Here is a 12,084-nt window from a genome sequence, read left to right on the forward strand (position 1 = left end):
GCGCAATCCTGGAGTATTTGACGGCGGAGGTGCTGGAATTGGCCGGAAACGCCAGCAAAGATCTGGAAGGTGAAGAGAATCACGCCAAGGCACTTGCAGCTCGCCATCCGCGGCGATGAAGAGCTCGAACCCTCATCAAAGGAACAATCGCCGCGGCGGCGTCATCCTCACATTCACAAATCCCTCATCAACAAAACCAACAAGGAATGAATTATTATGATCTCATCATATTCAGGCCTCTGATATGCCTTAATCCTAGCTTCACATATGCTGGTGTTTATTTAGGATTGTTTACTTTAATTTGTTAGGATTAACGAACATTGTTTGATGGTTAAGGATACGATTAACTTACATTTGATATGAACTATGTGTCATGGATGTATTAGTAGCATGTTTATCTATTCTAGTACCATGGTCTGTGATTATCTATAATAAAAACAATATCTCAGTTTTAACTTCTCGCCCAAACAGACTATAATATTATTGGTGTGCGTAATATTGTAAAATATGTAATACAATTCTATCCCTAATACAATTGTAAATTAAAATAGAATTCCTAATAAAATATATTTTTCCCTACGTTCCTATTCGTAATACAATTCTAGACTAGAATTACTAATGGTAATAATTCAGTATATATATTTCTCTGCAATGCAATCTATACTATTAATAAAAAAATATCCTCAGTTTTAACTTCCGCCCAAAACAGACCTATAATATTATGGTTTGCGTAATATTGTAAAATATGGTAATACAATTCCTATCCTAATACAATTGTAAATTAAAATAGAATTCCTATAAAAATATATTCTTCCCTACGTTCCTATTCGTAATACAATTCTAGACTAGAATTACTAATGGTAATAATTCAGTATATATATTTCTCTGCAATGCAATCTATACTATTAATAAAAACAATATCCTCAGTTTTAACTTCCCCCAAAACAGACCTAATATTTTGGTTGCGTAATATTGTAAAATATGGTAATACAATTCCTATCCTAATACAATTGTAAATTAAAATAGAATCCTAATAAAATATATTCTTCCCTACGTTCCTATTCTAATACAATTCTAGACTAGAATTACTAATGGTATAATTCAGTATATATATTTCTCTGCAATGCAATCTATACTATTAATAAAAACAATATCCTCAGTTTTACTTCCCCAAACGATAGATTATGTATGGTTTGCGTAATATTGTAAAAAATATGAAAATTTGGCATAATTCAACCCGCAAGGCCAACCAATTTTCTGAACGACATTCGTGCATGCAGGTGTCGGCGCACGAGTCAAGCCTTTTTAAGTTCATTTTGCACCCCCCCCGCGCGAGAGAGCCTCTATGCTATAGCTATGCAATTCAATAAGCCTTAGAAAAACTCTTGTATAAGTAGTGGTGCAAACCACTTCTCAAACCAATGTGGGACAAAAGTTACTTGAAAGGTTTTCTCTATATTTTTCTAACTCAAATGGGTCAACTTTGAGAACCAATTTCTCATTCACCCATTATCAGTTTTGAGCGTACAATATATCAATCTTTTCGTCTAACTACGAAGAACACGAATCCACTTTGACCCGACCCAAATCGAAAGTGGACCCCACATATATTTGTACCACAATATTGCCAGTAAAATGCCATTTTATGCTAATTTTTTTCCAACAGTTATTTGTCCAGAGAATATCAACGTGTTGAAGGAAGAAGATGATATATAGTGAAGGGCAATATAATCTTCACTATATATCATCTTCTTCCTCCAACACAACGCTCTACGGTCAACCAACAATTACTCAACTGATTATCCCATTACTCCTATGTAAATTTTTCTCTAATATAGTTATACTTACTGAATATCAAAATATAAGTGTACCTCAAGATCTTGCAATAACTAACCGACAAGTAATTAAATTAATGAATATGATGCAATAATGTAAATTATCTATCTATTGCATTTATATACTTATTTTAGAACACTGAATTTTTGTGATATTTGTTGCATGCAAGGAAGACTCATACTATAATTGCATTTATACACTTATTCATACTCATATTCGATGTTATAATTTATATAATTGTATATCGATTCAAATATTTCTTAAAATATTATAACAAATTCATTCCGTGCAACGCACGGGTGAAAATACTAGTTATACAAAAATGAGATTTATTATGTGCATATTACTGAATTGTAATTAGATTTTTTTTTTTCACTAAAAAGATTTAGAAATTTTCTTAACTTCATCATTGATTTAGGATAACAAACAAAGTCACCTAATTGTATTAGGTTCATTTAACTTGTTTTTTGCTTATAACATTTGATATTTTATTATTGTAAGGTTAATTCAAATTCGGATTCACAAATGATAGAGTTGAATGAAATTAACTTTACCTTCTACATGAATTGTGTTGTCATCGATGTATAACACTGTAATGGGAGACATGTTTATCTATATCTTGTTATAGGCTTATAGTACTAGTTCGTGAGCTAAAATTTATTCCGTATAAATTATTCGGTTGTGACGGTTAAGTTGTTAGTCAATACAATATAGTATATGTGAGACTCGAATCCATGACCTCACATTTGAGATAGTCTGATTATGTTACAATATAGTATCTGTAAGACTCGAATCTGTGACTTTCCATTTGAGATAGTTACTTTATGCCACTAGATTACAAAGTCATAGACGTATTGCGAGCTTAATTCAGATTCAGGTTCAGAAATGATAGAACTTGGAGGTTTTGGTAGTGGATGGTCTTCATCAAGTTCAATAGCAGAATGAATCTTGTTGGAGTTAGAATGAATGTTTCTTGAGGTTTCTAATTTCTCTCCATCACCCCACAGTGCATATGCATCTTCTCCATGAACAGCACTGTCCCCAACAATCAACTGTTCTTCCGTTAANGAGAGAGCCTCTATGCTATGCAATTCAATAAGCCTTAGAAAAACTCTTGTATAAGTAGTGGTGCAAACCACTTCTCAAACCAATGTGGGACAAAAGTTACTTGAAAGGTTTTCTCTATATTTTTCTAACTCAAATGGGTCAACTTTGAGAACCAATTTCTCATTCACCCATTATCAGTTTTGAGCGTACAATATATCAATCTTTTCGTCTAACTACGAAGAACACGAATCCACTTTGACCCGACCCAAATCGAAAGTGGACCCCACATATATTTGTACCACAATATTGCCAGTAAAATGCCATTTTATGCTAATTTTTTTCCAACAGTTATTTGTCCAGAGAATATCAACGTGTTGAAGGAAGAAGATGATATATAGTGAAGGGCAATATAATCTTCACTATATATCATCTTCTTCCTCCAACACAACGCTCTACGGTCAACCAACAATTACTCAACTGATTATCCCATTACTCCTATGTAAATTTTTCTCTAATATAGTTATACTTACTGAATATCAAAATATAAGTGTACCTCAAGATCTTGCAATAACTAACCGACAAGTAATTAAATTAATGAATATGATGCAATAATGTAAATTATCTATCTATTGCATTTATATACTTATTTTAGAACACTGAATTTTTGTGATATTTGTTGCATGCAAGGAAGACTCATACTATAATTGCATTTATACACTTATTCATACTCATATTCGATGTTATAATTTATATAATTGTATATCGATTCAAATATTTCTTAAAATATTATAACAAATTCATTCCGTGCAACGCACGGGTGAAAATACTAGTTATACAAAAATGAGATTTATTATGTGCATATTACTGAATTGTAATTAGATTTTTTTTTTTCACTAAAAAGATTTAGAAATTTTCTTAACTTCATCATTGATTTAGGATAACAAACAAAGTCACCTAATTGTATTAGGTTCATTTAACTTGTTTTTTGCTTATAACATTTGATATTTTATTATTGTAAGGTTAATTCAAATTCGGATTCACAAATGATAGAGTTGAATGAAATTAACTTTACCTTCTACATGAATTGTGTTGTCATCGATGTATAACACTGTAATGGGAGACATGTTTATCTATATCTTGTTATAGGCTTATAGTACTAGTTCGTGAGCTAAAATTTATTCCGTATAAATTATTCGGTTGTGACGGTTAAGTTGTTAGTCAATACAATATAGTATATGTGAGACTCGAATCCATGACCTCACATTTGAGATAGTCTGATTATGTTACAATATAGTATCTGTAAGACTCGAATCTGTGACTTTCCATTTGAGATAGTTACTTTATGCCACTAGATTACAAAGTCATAGACGTATTGCGAGCTTAATTCAGATTCAGGTTCAGAAATGATAGAACTTGGAGGTTTTGGTAGTGGATGGTCTTCATCAAGTTCAATAGCAGAATGAATCTTGTTGGAGTTAGAATGAATGTTTCTTGAGGTTTCTAATTTCTCTCCATCACCCCACAGTGCATATGCATCTTCTCCATGAACAGCACTGTCCCCAACAATCAACTGTTCTTCCGTTAACCTTAACGGAACTACCAGCTTTACTATCAAGCAAATCAAGCTCGTGACAACAACGTTGTACACCACCACGAATCCGATCCCGATGAGCTGAATCCCCATCTGGCGGAGCCCCGCGGCGATGCGGCGGTTGTGGAGCCCGTAAGCTAAGCCGATCAGGTTTTCCCAGTCGGGAACGCCGTAGAAGATCCGGCTGAGCTTAGGGTTCGCGAAAAACCCGGCGAGAATTGCGCCGAGACTTCCGGCAACGGCGTGGGTGTGGAAAACCGCCAGCGTATCGTCCACTTGTTTTAGGAGCTTTACTCTTTTGTGTACGAACATCATGCTGAACCTGTTGAAACACAAAGAATTAATACCAATTATAATAAATATTGCATGGTAACAAAGTTTGTTGAATATATATAGTATATAAACATAAATGTGATCGCAATTCAACTATCAGTTTAATGCTTTTAGTTGAGATGGAACACATGTTTCAATTTGTTACAGAGTCAACTCATGTCAAAGGTCATACAGCTTAGATTTTTAGTTGAGATGGAACACATGTTTTAATTTGTTAGCCTGGCTACCCACGTCAAAAGTCATGAGTTTAAATTTTGCGTTATCCAAAAAAAACTATAGTCCACACATTTTTGGAACATATAATATATATATATATATATATATATATATAAACGTACAATCCAACTATCATGTTTAGTTTAGATGGAACACATGCTTCAATTAGTATTAAAAAAAAAAATCATGCCTAACCAGGGAAGGCTGCCGGAGAGAATTCCCATTATGATCGCCGCCCAGCCCTGCACGACGCCGGCGGCCGGCGTGATGCAAACCAGGCCGGTAATCATCCCTTGCGTAGCGCCGATCACGGAGGGCTTCTCGTAGAACAGAATGTCCAGTAACAGCCACGTCAGCAAACTCGCCGCCGCGCATATGTGGGTATTGAGCACCGCCAACGACGCGTCGGCGCTGGCCACGTAAGGATCGCCGCCGTTGAACCCCGTCCACCCCATCCACAATATCCCGGCGCCGGCGAGCATTAGGAGGATATTATTCGGCGGGAACCTCTCCCGATCCCTCGCCGCGCGTGGGCCCACCCAATACGCGGCGGTGAAACCCGCCACGCCGGAGGAAAGATGGATCACTAACCCGCCGGAGTAATCAATTATCCCCATCTTAAACAGCCACCCGCCGGGGCTCCAAATACTAAAAGCGCAAACGGTGTACGAAAAAGTCAGCCAAAGCGGAACAAAGAGCATCCACGCGCGGAAATTCATCCGTCCCAGCAACGCGCCGGCGAGGAGAATCATGGTAATGGCGGCAAAAACAAACTGAAAATAAATCATCGTCGCATTAGGGAACTTTCCAATAAACGCTTGACTTAAAAGAAACGTCTGGTCCATTTCACGTCGGCTCGGCTTTCCGATGAACGGAAAAAGTGAGCCGCCGAAGGCCAATTGATAGCCCCAACAAACCCAACAAACCAAAACGGCGGCGAAGGCGTAAAGCGCCATGAAAGCGGAATTGACGGCCCATTTCTTCTTGACAATGCTGCCGTAGAGGATAACGAGGCCGGGAATGCTTTGGAGGCCGACGAACGTTGCGGAGGTTAGTTGCCATGCATTGTCGCCTTTGTTCATCCATGCCGGATTCGCGTCGTCCGGCCGGATATTTTCCGGCAAGAAACGGCCCAATAATTCTCCCATGTATTATGTGATTGAAGATACATTAGTGGGGTGGCGGAATGGCATATATATTATAAGACGCTGCATTTGGGTTGTATATATCGACGGTATCTGACGGGTGAAGCTAAAGACAAGGGAGTAAGATTGAGGTGTCGTTGAGAAACATGGAATTATCGATATTAACAATGTGAGTGATCAAGGAACTATATTCAATGATAACTAAGATGCAAATCAGGTTTACTAGTAATTGATTACTAGATTCCAGAAATATAGGGGTGTTTGGTAAATATTTGTTATCCGATTGAGGTAGTGATATATTGATATCATTATATTAGATTGCAGAAATATGTAAATGAGCTGAAAAATGATTGAAAGAACTACTTTGAACAGTTTCTAAATTTTAGCATTTTGAAGTAATAAGTTGTTACGAAAAACTAATCAATCAAATATTTATATTGAATGTTTAATCAAGTTAAATAATTAATAGTGGTTAAATATATCAAAATTAGCTGATAAGCTAATAATCGTCGTATTATACCATGTTGAATGAATGTATGTAAATAAATTGTATTGAGAAAAGCTTAATTATATAATATAATGGAGAGTATTTGAACGATTGGACTATGCATAAAAGTCCTAGCTAGTTCTACAATGACCGGACCTTGTTGCATGCATGTGTAACAACTTACAATAGATAAGTCAATATAAAATGATTGTTTCCATGTCCATGATATAACTATTGTTCTTATGGCAAAACCTCTTGGGTCATGATGATTACTTAGTGTCGATCAATATGACATGCTTGGGTTGGTGGTCTAGGTGGTCAACCGACCTATACTAGCCACCTCAAGCCATGAGTCTATCCCCTCACTAATCCTTATGCCTAGTCCTAGTCGATTGTAGGCTTGTAGCCTACCTCCATTCTAATGCATGGTTATCTTTATCTCTGTAAGTGTATCTCATTTTAAAAAATAGATCTCACATCTATATTATTAAATTTAAAATTACTTTACTATTTTCTCTACATTCTGTAATACTCTATCATTTTCAAAAAACGATTCCACCTCCACCTAAGAAGTGATTACTTTAAACGATTTTTTTTTAATACATCTAACTCACCTAAGAATTGGAATTGGAATTGCCTTTTTTTTTTTTTGAATTAAATTCAACTAACTCGCCTGTTGAAGCAACCTCCTCCCATATGAGAGAGTCACTACATGACAATTGAGTGACAAGACTAATGGCGAAATTGGAATCATCTAAGTATTAAAAATGAAAAATCTCTCTATTAGAGATCATTTAGTGTTAACTAGTTAACCACTCCTTAATTACTCGATTAGGAACGTTGACAATTGACATTCACAAACACATCTATATATATATATAACTAATACTTTCAAATGGTCATCTAATAATACATAGTTTTCTTGCACGCTTTTACCACACCTAGAAGAGGTAGCTTGTACTATACGCTATTACTGTCCAACTTAATTAAAGAGATGATAGCAACAGTTAATTAAGTATTTGTCCCATTTTACATGTCATATTTACTATTCACTGATCAAACTAATTATTTCTTCTTTATTTTTTTAGTAATTTTTTTAATATTTTTAAATTTAATTTTTTTTGTGTTTAATAGTACTTTTAATGTAGTTTCTAAATATATAAATTTTATATATTAATGTTAAACTTAATATTATGAAAAATTGAATTAAAAATAAATTCAGTCAAGTCTCGTTAAACGAACCAGACAACTAAAATGGGACGGAGGTAGTGCAATATATACTGGTGGTTTTAATTAATCTGTCATATATAGTACTATAACTTAAGCAACTTAATAATGAAGTGTTGTTGGACGAGGTCCAAGTGAAGTGATGCATGCATGAATCAAATCTAGATATCTTTCCTTCAACTTGATCCACAATATTGATTATATAAATACAATATATGTCACATATGTTTATACATATCCACTTTCACAAGACATAAATTAATGAAATCTTTTTAAAGATTCAATGATAATATAGCAAAGGCAACTTGTCATAGCAAATGAATGAAATCTTTTTAAAGATTCAATGATAATGGCAAATTTAATTAATTAACATTTGCTATGACAAGTTGCCAACTACTCTGTTGCTAGTTTAAAGACACATTTATTACTATTTCAAATGAGCAGCTATAGGTCGAACCTCGGTGGTGGACCCACTAATTTCTTTGGATTGAAAAAAGTTGAAAAAATATAGAACACTAGTGTTTAAAAAAATTAACATTTGCTATGTATTATATTTGATGTAGTAAGTACGGTCGTATCAACAAATACGTATAATTAGTATGGTCGGATTTTAAGTGGACTCCTTAATTTTCTGACTGTTGGTTTAAGCTGTTGAGCTCGGGAAACGCAACAGTGGGTCATATAGTCCTGCGCTAACAATGTTTATGTGGAAAATGCCAAAAGTTTCTCCTCCTAACAAAGGACCAAATTGTCACCGCACATTTTTTTAATCAGGGTTAATGTTGAACGTTAATTTAGGCAAAATCAATGGCTCAAATTTAACCTCACAATCTCACCTAAGACCATGAACCACAAGGGAACCCACATATATATAAAACGGATCAGGTGCAAAGCTTTTCTTAGGTGAAAAATAGAGTTTAATTTCATCCATTGGTCCAGTACAAATCGAAGGTGCAAAATGAAGATATTATTAACCCTAACTATGAACTTTTTTCTTTTTGTTTTTTTCTCCAAAAAATAATAATAATAATAATAAAATCCCCACGTTGTCACTTAAAGGGAGTGAGGACTGAGTACTGAGTCGTCCGTAACATGTCTCTTCCGATTGCCACCATTTCGCTCAGTGACTGACTGTGCTAATTCGTTTGGTACTTTCTACTGTCGTTCACAAAGGGAAAAATCTTTTCTCAGATTCAAAAAGGTGGGTTTGAACTTTGAAGCGATTCTTGTTTATAATTACTATTGGATTTCCTTTAAACTGGCTTTCTGATCTCAAAGATCGCTCCTTTTTTTGTTTTTATTTGTTTGTTTCTGTGAATTTCTGCTGTATCTTCAGATTCCATGGCCAATTCAATGCTCATTGCTGCTGGGAGTCTCTGTATTCTCCCAAAAATTAGCCAAAGCCCAAAGGGCCTAGCTTTTATTGGTTCAAATGTGAGAGGAACCCAAGTTCCCAATCTGAGTCTGGTTTCTCAAACCAGAAGAAAGAATCAAACCCTAGCTCCAAAATGCAGTATTGCAGCATCGAGGCCAGTCTCAAAGCCAAGATTCATTCAGCACAAGCAGGAGGCATTTTGGTTCTACAGGTTCCTCTCTATTGTGTATGACCATGTGATAAACCCAGGGCACTGGACAGAAGACATGAGAGATGATGCACTTGAACCAGCTGAGCTGAATGACAGGAATTTGACTGTGGTGGATGTTGGTGGGGGCACAGGGTTCACTACTTTGGGGATAGTGAAGCATGTGGATGCCAACAATGTTACCATTCTTGATCAGTCCCCTCACCAGCTTGCTAAGGCTAAGGAGAAGGAGCCCTTGAAGGATTGCAAAATCATTGAGGGTGATGCTGAGGATCTTCCCTTCACCACTGATTATGCTGATAGATATGTTTCTGCTGGGAGGTAAATTGCACTCTTTAGTTCCTTCAATTTTTTTTTTTAAATAATTTTCTATCCTTTTTTTTAGTACTACTGACTTTATTACATTGTAGTATTTGTTCATACATACTTTCTCAACCTATTGAAGCACAATGAGTAAATACCGCCTCCATTGAGGGCCTTGAGGCTCAATCTCATGACCTCCCATATGGGAGAGTAACTACATGCCATTTGAGCACAAGATGCTTGGCTACGAGTTGGCACATGATGCCTTTGATCATATCCTTGAAGACATTCGTCAACTAGCTAATGAATTTAGTTGTATTAGCTTTTTGTTGGTTAAGTGATCTGCGAATAGGGCTGCCCACCAGTTGGCTAGGGAAACCTTATTTAGTGCTGATTGCAGGGAATGGATTTCATCCCCTCCCTCTTTTCTTCTTGATGTAATCTCTTCGGACTGTTCGTTTTAATATATGTGTTTCGTTTGGTTACCAAAAAAAAAAAAAAAAAATCTATGGATTTTATAAAATTTGGATCCATTTCTCAAGTGCTTCATACTTGCAGGGTGCAGTGCTAATCTTGTTTTACTGTTCCAACTTTCTTGGATGTTCACAAAGGAACTGGGACTGATTAGACTTTTCCATAATGCCCACTAGTTTTGTAAAATTTAAGCTATATCAAACTACCTGCTTTCTTTAGATTTTGCTATGGATATATCACCTATGGTTTTCCTAATTCTTCATAAATTTATTTGTAGCAATCAATTCTATGGCAACTTTATCTTTGGGTTTTTGCACATTGTGTTAACAATTGTTCATGGAAGTGTTATTTTTAGCAGAAGAGGTGAAAGATACCTTCTTGATGTGATAGCCAAGTTCACATGTATTTAGTAAAGAATATAGGGAGTGGTTCATTAGTACTCGTATGTAGTAAAGAACAAATGTTTAGTGGTAGATATGATAATGATTTAAGTCGTGTTTCTAATGGACAAAATATCCTTTTTCATCAGTATTGAGTACTGGCCAGACCCACAGCGTGGAATCAAGGAAGCATACAGAGTTTTAAAACCTGGAGGAAAGGCTTGCCTAATTGGTCCTGTTCACCCAACATTTTGGCTGTCACAATTCTTTGCTGATGTCTGGATGCTCTTTCCAAAGGAGTCGGAGTATTTTGAGTGGTTTGAAAAGGCTGGATTTAAGGATGTCCAACTAAAGAGGATCGGCCCAAAATGGTACCGTGGGGTTCGTAGACATGGTCTGATCATGGGCTGCTCCGTAACTGGTGTAAAAGCTGAGTCTGGAGATTCACCTCTGCAGGTAATTCTTATCTAAATGCGCTTGAAATTAAAATATGCAATTTTTGTTATTTGTTTCGTGCCATTGGCACCTTAAACCATGCTCTTACCTTGTCATATATTGCATATTGCTCAACGTAATGTTCCTGCAACCCATAGCTTAATATGACTGCTATTGTTTCTGTCCAAGAGAGCAGTCCCCTTTTATTCATTAGTGACTCTGCATAGGACTATTGACTCTTGCTTAGTATCACACAACATGAATTTGTCCCCCCTTGCTATGACTCATTGGCTTAAACATGAGCAATTGATGGCAAATTTCTATACAAATTATCGTGTAAAAATGTGAAATCTTTTTCCTGGAAGGATATGCCAAGATCACACAATTCGTGCTAAAAGTGTATTTTCCCCTTGAGTTAACATAGTCATTTATTCAATTATTCACTTGCAGCTTGGTCCAAAGGCTGAGGATGTTTCAAAGCCCGTGAATCCGGTTGTGTTTCTTCTGCGCTTCATGCTGGGGGCCATGGCAGGAGCATATTATGTGTTGGTTCCCATATATATGTGGCTCAAGGATCAGATCGTTCCAAAAGACCAACCAATATGAGAAATGTCAGAGAAGATATCGTAGTTTCCTGGTTTTATAGATGTTAAACATATTAGGTGAGCTACTGTCCTAATAATAAATGTACTATTATATGAATGTGTGGTGCTTTTAGCTACTGTCAGTAATATGCTCATTTGTGTCATGTATCATACATGATGTATATTGAGCTCCATGTCACAGGTTGTCTAATTTGCCACCACTTATCTCTCCCGTAGTATTTAATATGCTAGAGTTAAAAACATTTCAGGCAGGGTAGAGAGAGTGAATGATAAAAGAGAGAGAGAGAGAGAGAACCTTCTCTTTTTCTTTTTCTTGTTTTTTTTTTTTTAAAGAAAAAAAAAAAGAAGAAGATGGTGTATAGTTGCTTGAATTGTGGATCTCATTTGTGTATAGTCGAAACAAGTAAAATTTGTTTTAAGGT

At 35.8% G+C, this 12,084-nt stretch overlaps 2 protein-coding genes across 2 annotated transcripts; one reads left to right on the forward strand and one right to left on the reverse strand.

Moving 5' to 3' along the window:
* Positions 1 to 4,213: 4,213 nt before the first annotated feature.
* Positions 4,214 to 6,260, reverse strand: LOC116004125 (ammonium transporter 3 member 3-like). Its single transcript, XM_031244057.1, has 2 exons — positions 5,219 to 6,260; positions 4,214 to 4,796 (listed from the first exon to the last, which is right to left on the reverse strand). Exons 1-2 carry the CDS (start codon positions 6,169 to 6,171, stop codon positions 4,232 to 4,234), a joined length of 1,518 nt encoding a protein of 505 aa, XP_031099917.1. The 5' UTR covers positions 6,172 to 6,260; the 3' UTR covers positions 4,214 to 4,231.
* Positions 6,261 to 8,946: 2,686 nt separating this feature from the next.
* LOC116003478 (2-methyl-6-phytyl-1,4-hydroquinone methyltransferase, chloroplastic-like) lies at positions 8,947 to 11,862 on the forward strand. Its single transcript, XM_031243368.1, has 4 exons — positions 8,947 to 9,083; positions 9,219 to 9,786; positions 10,772 to 11,078; positions 11,508 to 11,862. Exons 2-4 carry the CDS (start codon positions 9,224 to 9,226, stop codon positions 11,661 to 11,663), a joined length of 1,026 nt encoding a protein of 341 aa, XP_031099228.1. The 5' UTR covers positions 8,947 to 9,083; positions 9,219 to 9,223; the 3' UTR covers positions 11,664 to 11,862.
* The last annotated feature ends 222 nt before the right edge of the window (positions 11,863 to 12,084 follow it).

This window comes from Ipomoea triloba, chromosome 14 (genome assembly GCF_003576645.1).
Source record: "Ipomoea triloba cultivar NCNSP0323 chromosome 14, ASM357664v1".
In the NCBI taxonomy this organism is placed as follows: Eukaryota; Viridiplantae; Streptophyta; class Magnoliopsida; order Solanales; family Convolvulaceae; genus Ipomoea; species Ipomoea triloba.

What these genes read in the sequence shown, in the direction of transcription:
- LOC116003478 (XM_031243368.1), top strand. Translation starts at nt 9,224, where the DNA reads ATGGCCAATTCAATGCTCATTGCTGCTGGGAGTCTCTGTATTCTCCCA. An exon ending in AGATATGTTTCTGCTGGGAG is followed by an intron (nt 9,787 to 10,771) that starts GTAAATTGCACT and finishes CTTTTTCATCAG; the next exon opens with TATTGAGTACTGGCCAGACC. An exon ending in CTGGAGATTCACCTCTGCAG is followed by an intron (nt 11,079 to 11,507) that starts GTAATTCTTATC and finishes ATTCACTTGCAG; the next exon opens with CTTGGTCCAAAGGCTGAGGA.
- LOC116004125 (XM_031244057.1), bottom strand. Translation starts at nt 6,171, where the DNA reads ATGGGAGAATTATTGGGCCGTTTCTTGCCGGAAAATATCCGGCCGGAC. An exon ending in CTCTCCGGCAGCCTTCCCTG is followed by an intron (nt 4,797 to 5,218) that starts GTTAGGCATGAT and finishes GTGTTTCAACAG; the next exon opens with GTTCAGCATGATGTTCGTAC.